This window comes from Uloborus diversus, unplaced genomic scaffold (genome assembly GCF_026930045.1).
Source record: "Uloborus diversus isolate 005 unplaced genomic scaffold, Udiv.v.3.1 scaffold_14, whole genome shotgun sequence".
In the NCBI taxonomy this organism is placed as follows: Eukaryota; Metazoa; Arthropoda; class Arachnida; order Araneae; family Uloboridae; genus Uloborus; species Uloborus diversus.
The window spans coordinates 2,632,371-2,644,800 of NW_026558098.1; the positions used below are offsets into that span (position 1 = coordinate 2,632,371).

Sequence of the window (12,430 nt, forward strand, 5' to 3'; positions counted from 1 at the left end):
CTAGCTTGAAATTTCTTTTCATGCTTTTAATGCTAGGTAAAACCATACAGGCAAAGAGGAAGCCTTCATTAATGCCTTAGTTCCTTTGCCTTTATTCCATTGTCTCGAGGTAATTAGCTCACTGTAATCACGATTTCAAGAGAAGTCTTTGGTTTTGAACTAATACTGATAAAAGCTTAAAAGTTATTACTTTGCGCTTTTAATTTAATTGCTAAAATTGAACTTTCAGTTAAAAAAAACTTTGTTTTTTGCCGTTATACTATTTGTTGTTGTTGCTGATTATAAGAATTTTCTTTTCTTCAAATTTAAATGATTCTTATATTTTGTAACCAAGTTGTATTCTTCTTTTAAGTATTTTGAAATTAATTAATTGCTTTTTTGTTCTGTTTTTTTTTTTCGTTTCAAGTCGTTTGGTACGAAAGCAATATAAAATTTTTTTCGTTACATACTGAAATCATATGAAATAAGAGTTAACTTGTGTACTTAAGTAAATATCTTTATTTTTTTATTGTTAAAATGCTGTATTCATTCATTAAAACCTATGTTCTTGATTAGAAAAAAGCTCCCTATGAATGGATGTCAAATGATTTCATCTGTTGTGCATAAATATGTCAATTAGTTATTAAAGAATAACTGCATTGCTTCTATTCTTTCACTATTACTTGTTATTCTTGCAACAATTATTATACTGTTTGAAAATTTAGTTCAAAATAATTTCAATTACTTTTTAGTTCTATCATAAATACACATATGTTTTTAAGAGTGATTTTAATAGTTTCTTAAAATTCTTATGTTAAGTGGTTTCTGGAAGTAAAGTTTTTTTTAAAAAATTTTCTATAATCTTTCCATGTAGAAAAATTTAATATACCTACTGTTTTGTAGGTTTTTTTTTTTTTCAAAAAATTGGCTTGATATGTGTTTTTTAAACCATTTTATTAAAAAAGTAGCATCTTTTTAAAATATATCTTTAGTTCAACAACTTTACACAACTTAAAACGTTTAAAATACTGCATTTTATACAAACATGCAATGGATTTCAAGTAGAGCTAAGAAAGGAAACTATTGTCATTGGTAACGTAAATCAGGGAAATTTGGTGAACTTAATCAGGGAAGTCAGGGAACTTTTTTTCACAGTTCCTGTCTCCACCCTGAAGAAGAAAACAGTAAAGTGTTTTGCTGGAGTATCAAAACGTAAATTGCTAAGAGATCAATCAATAAAATTGATTTGTAATGATTTTGAAATGGTTTACTTTGTAGGTTGAATGAGGCGGTTTTAAAACTGCATTTCAAGACGGTATGCAAGACAATAATGCAAATACTGCTTAATCCCAAGTACATGAAGTCAGATCATTGTGCTCTTCTTAGAAATGTAAGTATGTTTCTTTTTTTTGAGGGGTTTGCTTAAAAAAAAAAAGACAAATGACCTAAATTTTGGCCTTGAAAAAAAAAAAAAAAAAAAAAACACAGTATCATCTAAATTTTGCTTCCACTTGATAAAGCACCTAACCCATTAAATCCTCACCACCACATCTGAGCATCTTTCATTTTCAAGTTAATGATCCGACCATTAAGAACTAATTAAAAAAGTACTGACAAGCGGTTGTGTCAAGAAAAAATTAATTTCTGAACATTTATAATTTTCCTTGCTTTAATTTATCTTCAACTCAATATTTTTCTTTTGTTTTTATTGTACACACTCTTCGTTTTTGAATCAGTAGCAGATAATGCAACTTGTCTAAAGAAACAGCAATGAATTATTGAGTGTTTTCAGTTTTTCTCTGCTGTTCTATTGCATACTTCCCAACTCTTCTGTTTTTAACGGGAGACTCCCGTTTTTGCTTCCTTCCCGAGGTTTCCCGTTTTTTACGATTTTCTCCTGTTTTTGCAGTTTTTTAGTCAATCATCAAAAAGTTTCGCTTTCTTCTCAGTAGATGGCGCTCTTTTCTAGTTTATCAATGTCAGGGAAAAGGAATTGTTCCAATTAACTCATCTAGTAAAAGAATTTTTTCTTTAAGAAGCTTTCCAACGAAGCGACTTGATTTGCCGAAAATTGCAGCCAATTTCAATCCTTTTGCATCTTGAAAGTATTTCAATTATTTTGAAAGTTTGAAGTGATTTTAACATGTGCTACCCTATACCTACTTAATTTGTATTTTATTTTCATTATATATTGATTTTTGTTTTTCCAATTGTAGTAATTAAATTTTTTCTATCTACTTTTTTGGTAGAGACTGGAGAATGTATGAAACTTTAAGCAAATTCACTCCTTATTATTTAGTTTTTCCTTTGCAGTATGTTTTTCTTGCTGCTACCAATTAGCTTTCATCTGCAAAGAATCCCCATATTTCACTTTAAATTTAACATTCATGTTATTTAAAAGCATAATTTAATAATTCTGTTGTGAAGATATGTCGCTCGTAAATCAACTATATACTTCCAGTGGAATCTCCTGTTTTTTTTTTCTTCGTAGGTTGGCAAGTATGCTATTGTTTAATATCCCTTATAAACATTGAAATGACATTCTTTTTGTGGTACTGCTCACAATGTTTAGAAAAATACTGCGCCAGACAGGTGCAAAGTATCACTTGATAAAATGTTTCTTTGATTTCATAAAATGTATGAAATTGATGTAAGAAGTCTTCTTCAGAAAATTTTAGGCAATTTGTGGCCGCCTGTTCTAAAAATTTAAAACAAAAAAAAAATTGTCCTCAATTTTGAACTGTGTAAAGAATTAAGATCAGGAAAAAGATAAAGCTCTCAAAATTATTGTAATTGGTCTTATGTACTCTTTTATAAAATGCTTCGTAAAATTTATGCGTGTTTTTGTTTTTCTTTTTTGAATATTACATCAAATCCTTCTTGTTGTATGTGTGAGTGCATAAAAATTTATTCAATCCTTGTGTATGTAAAAAAAAGGGGGGGGGGCAAGGGCTCCCATATGCAAAATTGTAAGGGAGGGGGGGGGATCAGATATTTTCCCCATGAAAACCGCTTTCAGGACACATTAGAGTCTTTAAAATTTGAAATTTTTAGCAACTTCTTCATTAACAACTGGAGAAGAAATGTTTTTACATTTTTAAAAAGAAAAAAGTACTAAAAGCAAGGAAGTTCTAATTTCTACGTGGGGGCTTGAGCCCCCCCTATATGGGCGCCCTTTGGGGGGGGGGTATTCATATATTTATACAACATTCTTTATGGCGATTTTTAAAGTAATTTTTACTATGTAATTATATTGTATGTTTCAAAATTGTTTCCGTGCTAAAAATCAGTTATAATAATAAAATTGAAAGATAAATGCTTTATCACTCTTAGGCCTATAAAAGTGATTATTGCAAATTAACCTTTTAAAATGTTGTGCTGCTTCTATAATAAAAGGGCTGCTTGGGGAAATCAAAAAAAAAAAGTTTTTTTTTCTTTTCAAAAAAGGCATGTAAAGGAAAATGTAACATAAACCTTTTTTAAATCTATATATATATATAAAAATGAATGTTTGTCTGTATGTCAGCCATGAACTCAAAAACTACCCGGCAGATTTGGCTGAAACTTTCACCGTTTGTCATTTTTGGTACTGGGAATGTTTACAGACCAGTTCGAAAAAAAAAAAAAACCATCGATAGTTCCTTTTTTATTCCAATTTAAGTCACAATCCATTGGATAAATATGAATAAAATTATCGACTGCAGAAATGAATTCGCGTGAAAGATCTCATTGATAAGAAGTTAACTGTTGCCATTTTTCTTGAGTTTGAACAAATAAATTCTTTCTTTATTGTTTTATGGCAACGGGGGGATTTAAAACTTTTTCTATTTGATATTTTTAGCGATGGATTGATCTTGCAAACTGCGTGAGTACAAAATTTGAGTACAGTCACGGCTTCACTCGATACCGGGACTGATTATTATGAAAATTGCTATATATATGTATTTTCCCACGGAGAAGGTGCATAATAGGCTCATTGAAGCCACTGGCCACCAGGTGGCACTGCAGAGTAGCAACTTCTGCGCCGTTCAACGATTGTCATGAAAATCAGTATAATGATGTATTTTTTTGTTTTCGTAGCAACGCGCGTCGGGTACAGCTAGTTATTTCATGAAAATAAGTGTTTAAAGCATAATAACTTGAGCTAGGTCTCTGCTTGCTGTACTGGGATCTTATGTTCTGTAATCCATGGTAGCATTTCATTCACCTCTAAATAGCTCATTGTGTTAGAAAATTACCAATAGATAACAGGCTGAAAACTTGGTACCTTAAACTGCCAGTTAGATTTTCTTCAAGACATGAAAATACTCTATGACATTTCGTCGAGGAGTGGAATTATTATGGAGGTTTGAAATAAATGTCGACATTTAAGAAAGAAGCCTGGAAATAAGAGATGGTGTACTTTTTTTTTTATTTCTTAAAGAGAGATTGTTTGAGGCTTTATATTTATATATATATACAGTAAACTCCCGATTATCCACGGAATTGGGTGGCACAGTTGCCGCGGATAATAAAAATTGCGGATAAACCACAAAAAAGACTCAAATGAGGGACAAAAGGTTGAAAATTGTGATTCCTCTAAAACTCGGCTGCACTGATACATAATACTTTTTACAAAGAGTTGAAATATATATAGTGCAGTAAAAATATTTTGTATTTTTGCACAACGGAACTTTCCGTCAATAACAAAAAAGTGTATGCACAATGAAGAAAGCCCCCTCCCTCCCCCCAAAAAATTAATAAATAAATAACCAAATAAATAAAACAAAAACAGCTGAGTTTAAATTTACAATTTTTCGTAAAAAAAACCATTGGTATTTGCTTTTTGTTGCGAAAATACATGTTCCTGATTGTTAATTGACTCGCGGATAATCCACCCCGCGGATAATCCGCTTGCGGATAATCGAGAGTGTACTGTATATAAAACACATTCAAATGTAATGTTTTAAAAATTCCAATAGCTTTTTATCGCTATTTTCAGGGTTCGTACTTCCTTAAAAAACCTTTAATTTCATTAAGCAAAATTAAGGTACCTAAAAAACCTTTAAAAAGTCCTTAATTTTCTGAAAATTTCCTTAATTTTTTACAAGGTAGAAAAAGTCAAGTCCCTATTTTCTTCTTTTTCTCTTCCCCCCTAAAATGTTCATCCTTTGCACTATCTGCCAAAAATGTATGTTTGGAAAAGATGCCAACGACGTCAAACACGTGCTTCGCCGAAAATTGCATGCCTTGTTTGAGATTTCTATCTTTTTGCATCCTGCAAATATTTTAATCATTTTTATTGTTGGAAGGTTTTTTACCATATGCTACTTTATCTCTGCTTATTTTATTCATTATTTCTATTTTTTTTTAGTTCTTAAATTTAATTTAGAAAAAATACACAAGTCAATAAAGAAAAAAGTCGCCCAACTCCCTGTCTCGGATTGTATTGAAACTTGGCATAACTCTTAGGAGTTCTGAAACATTTACCTGAAACACCCTGTATATAATACGTATCAAGTACTTTGCCCAACTGGAAAACTTTGAAATGTTGTACATAAACTTAGCTAATTATTTCTGATGGGTCATTAAAATATTTTGAGAGTCCTTAAAATGTCCTTAATTTTCACATTTGAAAATGAGTATAAACCCTGTATTTTCTGTGATGCTAAATTTTTATTTAAAGCCTCAAAGCTTTTAAATGCAGTTGACTATTTTTTCAGACACATTTTCTATTTTCAGTGCTTAAAACAGGGTGCATATGCTCCTTCAAAACTCCTCCAATACTCCTTCATTTAGGAAATTTTTTTGAAGGGCCCTTCAAACTCCTTCATTTTGGATTGAACTCCTTCAAAACTCCTTCTTTCTTAGTTCAAGACTACATAATCTTCCTCTATGAGAGTAACTTAAAATACTTCGATCGACAACTAACTTCATCACAAGGGTGATTTTAATGTAGTATTTATTTTTTTTTCATAAAGATGTGATTAACAAATTGATTATAGCTGAGTCATAAAAGTTGAAGGTGAAAATATTATTAAATGACTAAGACATTTCATAAGTGAAAGTTAACCATGCTTAAATGATGCTTGGCCATTTTTTAAAGTTTTATGGTGATTATTTTATCCCTCCACCAAAGTAGCAAACTTCAGGTTGTCTAATTATTATTTAAATATTTAAAAATATATAAGCAGATCTACCATATTAAGTGGTTGTGTTAAAAAAGACAATTGTTTAGTTTAGTAAATTGCAGTTATGATGTAGTAAAAAGGGTCACCCACATCTGATGTCACGTCTTAAGGAAGAGACAGGCTAATGAAATTGTGACAAGGGGAAGAGAGAGGGTGACAAAAAGTGACATCACAGTTATAACAATATGTTCATGAAAAATATGACATGTGGCAAGAGGAGGAGAAACGTAAAGTGTGACGAAGGGGAAGGGGGTCGAATCTCGAATGTGTATGAAAAAGTGTTATTCCATTGGGCTGTTCCATTTAAGGATAGCCCAAAAGTACTCCTTCAAAATCTCATTTTACTCCTTCAAAACTCCTCCAAAACTCCTTCATTTTATTTCTGAAATTGGGTGCAAACCCTGTAAAACATGCCTATAGAGGAGTTAAAATGACTCTAACATTGATTGCCTCTTTTGTTTAATATGTTCTCCTTTCAGTCGCTGCTCATTCTCAGCTCCTTCTTGAAAGGAAATGGCGCTCGGGCCCTGAAATCGGAAGAAGAGGAAGAAGAAGCGGAGGGAGGTGTCAACTACAAGAGTGTCTTGAGATGCGTCTTGGAGTATGTCATTCACCATAAACCGAAGGTACTTGGCTCGTTATTATCGATACTGTTGATGGTTTAAGAAGAAATCATTTGTCACATTTCAGGGCCTTAACCAGAAAATAATTTCAGGGAAGGTTTAAAAACTTTCATGCGGTGCTTAGCGCTATTTGTGCTAATGTTCAAGTTGTCTGGTTATCTGTTATGAAAGCGTTTTGTGCAATTAATATACATATGAAAGACATTTGAGTTTTGGAACAAGATTTTTTGGAAGTTTTTAAACATAAACAAACATTTAAATGTCAAACTGAACTTTTCAGGGGGGGGGGCTAAGAGCCCCCATTCCTTGTATATGGCCATGGTTGCCACACTTCCGTCCAAGGGACGGAATTCCGTCTTTTCAAAAATTTCGGCCATCGGATTTTTTTTTCATGTTCAAAATGATTTTTATAGATGAAACAAATCTTTACTTTTGAATTTCTCACTCTCAAAAAAGGTCTTATTCTTCTGAGGACAAAAAACTGGCCCATCTGCTAAAGTTAAAAAGATAAGCTGTTTTTTTCCCCCAAAAAATAATTAAAAAAGTCACTCAATCTGTTGATTTCAACCATTCTTATCTTAATCTGGGAAATTTTATTAAAGTTTTATCAAAATGCATCTTATAGCCAAGAATCTCATACCTGAATTTTTTTTAATTACTATTTTTTTGTATGAAATATGAACTATTTATGTAACATGAACTATAAAATCTGAAGCTTTTTTTCTGCAGTAGCAAATAGTAAGTTTTTTTATTGCATTTTATTATTAGGTTCTTTTTCTGCTTTTACCTCCTAAAAATCTTGGACAATGATACGTTATTTTTTATTTAGGTTTTAATTTTTACTTAATCTTACCATTTGGTTTTACTATATAGTTACAGCATCAAAAATTAGCATTATATATGTCTAAAACATCAAACAAACTAAGCGCTGACATTTTGGTGTCGCGAAATGGAGCCACGTGCTTTTCAGTCCTGACCAATTTTTAGAGTGGCACCCATGAATATGGCCCTGTCACCTTCATGATTTGATTTGAAATAAAGGAGAGACAATATCTGGTAGAAAGTTGGCTGCATTTCTTTGTTGTCATTAAAAACTTTCTTTTGCTGCTACTGTTGTTGTCGTGTCTAATGAAGTACAGAGTGTGAAACATTTAGATGCTTCCAAAAGTCTTGATGACAAAATCTGCTGATTCTGGAGCCCGATGGCTGTTGTAGAGGATTTCAATTGGTGGTTCTCCAAGTTGGAGGGGGGAGCGAATAATGGCCTGTCAATTGTAAACATGATCCGGGGTTTGTTGTGAATGGGGACAGTGCTTGCAGATAGGATAGGATTGGATTTAATATTAGTTGTTAACATTTTCATGACCTTGAAACGTCAGTGCTAGCCTAAATATTGTATGCTCACAAGAAAAAGAAAATAAATAAATTTTTAAAAATCAAATTAAAAAATATACATATACAGTACAACCTCGATATCTCAAACAGGATGGCGACAGATCAGGGTAAAGTCAGGGAACTTTATTGATCAGGGAAATGTCAGGGAATTTCGAAAACATAATAAAAATTCAGGGAAAATTGATCAAATGAAGACAAAATTTTTTTTTTTTTTTTGCTTTGCAAAATTAAATACCTTTATTTCCTATGCATTTTCCGCCAATTATTTGTTAAAAAAAAAGTAAAATTATTGAGGTGCGATTATACATTGACACATGTTTGTGCATTTCTTCCCTTAAGATCTAAGTATTGAATCTTAAGTTATTAACCACAGGATAAACTTCCTAAGCTTCTGTATCTGTAAAGTTGTTTATTTTATGTAGTTTGAATTTTTCTGCCAGGCGTTCTATGCTACGTAAAATAAACAACCCTAAAGGCAAAGAGGAAGCCGCCATTAAAGACTTCGCTCCATTGCCTTTACTCATTGTCTTGAAGTAGCTAGCGTACTATAATCACAATTTTAAGAAAAAATCTTTTTTTTTTAATTGATACTGCTAAGAGCTTAAAATGTATTTCACTTGGCATTTTCGATTTAATTGATGAAATTGAATGTTAAATGAAAATCAACTTTGTTTTTTGCCATTTTATTATTTGCTGTCGCTTTAGATTATACAAAGGGTTTTTTTTTTCAGACTTTAAAATTCTTTTATTTTAAAACCAAATTAATTATTGTTTTTTTACATTTCAATGTAGTTGGTTACAAAAGATTTTTTTTTCGACTAATAATGAAATCATTTGAAATTGAGTTGTGTACATAAGTAAATATTTTTACTATTTTTTAATAGTTAAAATGCTGTATTCCTTCATTAAAACCTAAGTTCTTGATTAGAGAATAGCTCAATATGACTGGTTGTTTAAAAAGGTTCCAATTTGTTTCACATAAATATGTTCATTATTTACGTAAGTAAAACTGCATTAGTTCTATACTTTCACAATTACTTGTTATTCTCGCAGCGACAATTATGCTGCTTGAAAATTCAGTTAAAAATTATATCCAAATAATTTTTTTTTAGTTTTATCATAATTAGATATGTCTTTAAGAGTTGGTTTAATAATTTCTTAGAATTCTTATGTTAACAGGTTACTGGAAGTAAAGAGTATTTGTTTTAGATTTCTTATAATATTTCTTCGTAGTACAATTTTTGCTAAAAAAAAAAGCTTTTTTTCAAAATATGTTTTTAAATAACAGCTTAAAACGTTTTAAACACTGCATTTTATTTAATATGCAATGGTTTTCAGGTAGGGTAAAGGAAGAAAACCATTATCCATGGTAACGTGTAAATCAGGGAAATTCAATGAACTTAATCAGGGAAAAGTCAGGGAACTTTTTTTCGTCGTTCCTGTCGCCACCCTGTCAAATCTCTTGGAATGGGAAAAAAAGATATCGAGTTTTCGAGTTATCAAGGTGTAAAAAAAATTACACTAGTAACTCACAATTACTCACACTTACGCTATATGCATTTATATATGTACTACGGGACCACTTTGAATAACAATCAATAAAGTAGTCTTCAATATTTCACTAGATTTGAAATTTTATACTTGTCGAAAGAGCACAGGCTGAGATTTTGAAATTAACTACAATTTCAACTTGGTTTTTTCCGCCTAAAATTTAAAAATTCTAATTTTATCTTCAACCAGTAACCTCACATTCAAAAAGTTATCAGCAGCCATTTTTTAGGAGTTAAAAAATCAGAATGATGAAAATGAGGAACGCATTTTCCGTTTTCGCTCTAAAACTGACGGACGAAAAATCGAACCCCTTTCCTCAAAGAGGACAACATGTTCGAGAGAAATGCACAAAGGTTTTAAATTCTGGGGAAAATAAAGACCCTCCCTTATACCAACACTTGCCTATTATCTTGCCCCAATCACCTATTCACAATATTTCCAAGAAAAAGGATGAAAAACGTCAAGCAATTGTCCTTGGAATTGGTTTTACTACAAAAATTGCCAAAGCAAAACGACAATTGAAACTTGCTTCTGTGCAAAAATTTTGACATATCGAGGGTTTCGAAAAGTAAATTTTGAGAACTATTGAAAATACATTGGGGTTTTTATAGAAAATGCTGGGTAAAATTTTTTGTTCGAGACATCAAGGGTTTCGAGGTAAGGAGGTTGGAGATATCAAGGTTTGACTGTATGTTAGAAAAAGATTAAATAAGGTAAATAATTGTTGGAAAAACAAATTGAATTTGTTGCTGAGAGATTAGAAATTTCACAGACAAGAACTGCATTTAGGTTTTATTATAGTTTATTTCAATGTAACTTTTTTTTAATTAATATTTTCACTGTATAGATTTATTTTGCATAATTTTTAGTTAGCTAAAGCATAAGATGCAAACTTCTTTCCTTTGTTATTTTAAACAAGTCCATAATTAAGAAATATAAAGCAATATCTAGATGCTTGACTATTTGAATTTTGTAGCTAGAAAACAAATACTAACCAAAGAACACACGTCACTAAAATTTTAATTCATTTCAGTTTTTGCATTGCTCTCCATTTCTCCCATTAAAAGAGAAGCCTTTAAAAAAGAATGAGCATCCTAAATAGGAAAAAATTCTATTCCGTTGATAACTCGTTGTTCATGAAATTTATCATTTTAAATAAACTTCAGTCTATTGTTCCCAATTTTTCATGCTAAATAGCATAAAAAACAGCACTTGTGAATCGTAATATTTTGAATTCCATTATTTTACTGTAATACATAAAGTTATCATTAAAAAAAAAATCTGTGCAGAAAGAAATGGACACAGCAAGTAATAGTATGAAGAAATGAAAGATAGTGGAATTTTTTTTAATATAATAATAATAAAATACTTATTAGCTGACAAAATAAAAATAAAACACTCCAAATAAATTAATTTAAATGTGTTAGGTATTGGGAATTGTTATGAGTAATATAATTGTAAGGAATGTAAAGAATCATCGATAATATTTACCGTATCTTAGAACTTAAGATCCCCTTTTAGGCCTGTAGCTTGCTGTAATTTCTGATTTTAAGAAGGTGGTTTGATGATTTTTAATTGATTATTTTATGTGTAAGTCAATTAAGAAAAAGAGGAACAATTTTTTTTTTTATTTTGTGTTTGCTTTGAGAAGTAAAAGAAAATTAGTAAAATTTAATAAAATGATAAAATTAAAATATCAAAGCAAAGTATTAGCCAGGGGAGATCAAAGCTGAGGGTCTGAGGGTAGCAGATTAAGTAATTTGTCTTCATATGTAACCACTATTTCATAAAGTATAACACAAACAAACATACAAGTACATAACATATATATATATATATATATATATATATATATATATATATATATATATATATATATATATAACAAATAAAATATAACATAACTTTTGTTAAAAAAAGAGCCCCCCCCCATGCAATCTATTGCCAATAGAAAATTATAACAGATTTTTAATGATTAATTCAGAATTCTTTGTTATTGTTTAAAAAAATGTTCCAAAAAAGGAGGAAGCGGGAGAAAATCGACGTGTTCAATAGGTATTTTTGTTAAAAAATTTCCATTCAAGTCATTTCGTCAAACAATTTTTAAATTTTTGAGCTCAAGAAGCGAGAAGTTGTAAGGATGAAAAGTTAACCATTTTTCGGATTTTTGTTTACTTACTTTATTTTTCTTTAACTCATAGGTACAAATTACAAATTAAATAAATTAAATGAATAAAAAAATATATATTGCCGCTGAAATGCTCGATCAAATAAAAAAATTGATAGTAAATGGATACTTGCAATCAGGGCTTTCTGATGTGTCGATAATAATATTCTTTTTGTGCAAGCATTCTTTGTAGAAATACAAAAAACAAAAAAAAAAAAAAAAAATGTCTGGGAGAAAAAAAAAATTATTGTGGGGGCCCCTTTGTTGTGGAGGCCCCGGGGCAGGAGCCACACCTGCCCTCCCCTAAATCTGGCCCTGGGAACGGTTGAAGTTTTCTTTTACTTCCAACACTTTTGAGAGCAGAAAAACTATTGTTTTGAACAAGTTTTTGATAGATAATTTTTGAAAGCTGCGAAGTCAGCAACTTTTCAAAGTTTAAGTTCAAAGAAATAAAATTTTATTTATTTACTTATGTTTAAAATTTTTTTTTTTTTTTTCTTTTTGCTTATAAAAGCACAGAGATCAGGTCAAGGTACGGATTTGAA

The 12,430-nt window shown here is 30.6% G+C and overlaps 1 protein-coding gene across 1 annotated transcript in view; it reads left to right on the forward strand.

Annotated features, from left to right (window-relative positions):
- LOC129232796 (RRP12-like protein) overlaps nucleotides 1-12,430 on the forward strand; it is a gene marked incomplete at its 3' end in the record, with an annotated part of 50,700 nt that overhangs the window by 21,451 nt on the left and 16,819 nt on the right. Inside the window, 2 exon segments of the mRNA XM_054866897.1 lie at nucleotides 1,258-1,369; nucleotides 6,629-6,775. Of these exon segments, the coding sequence (XP_054722872.1) occupies nucleotides 1,258-1,369; nucleotides 6,629-6,775 (259 nt within the window).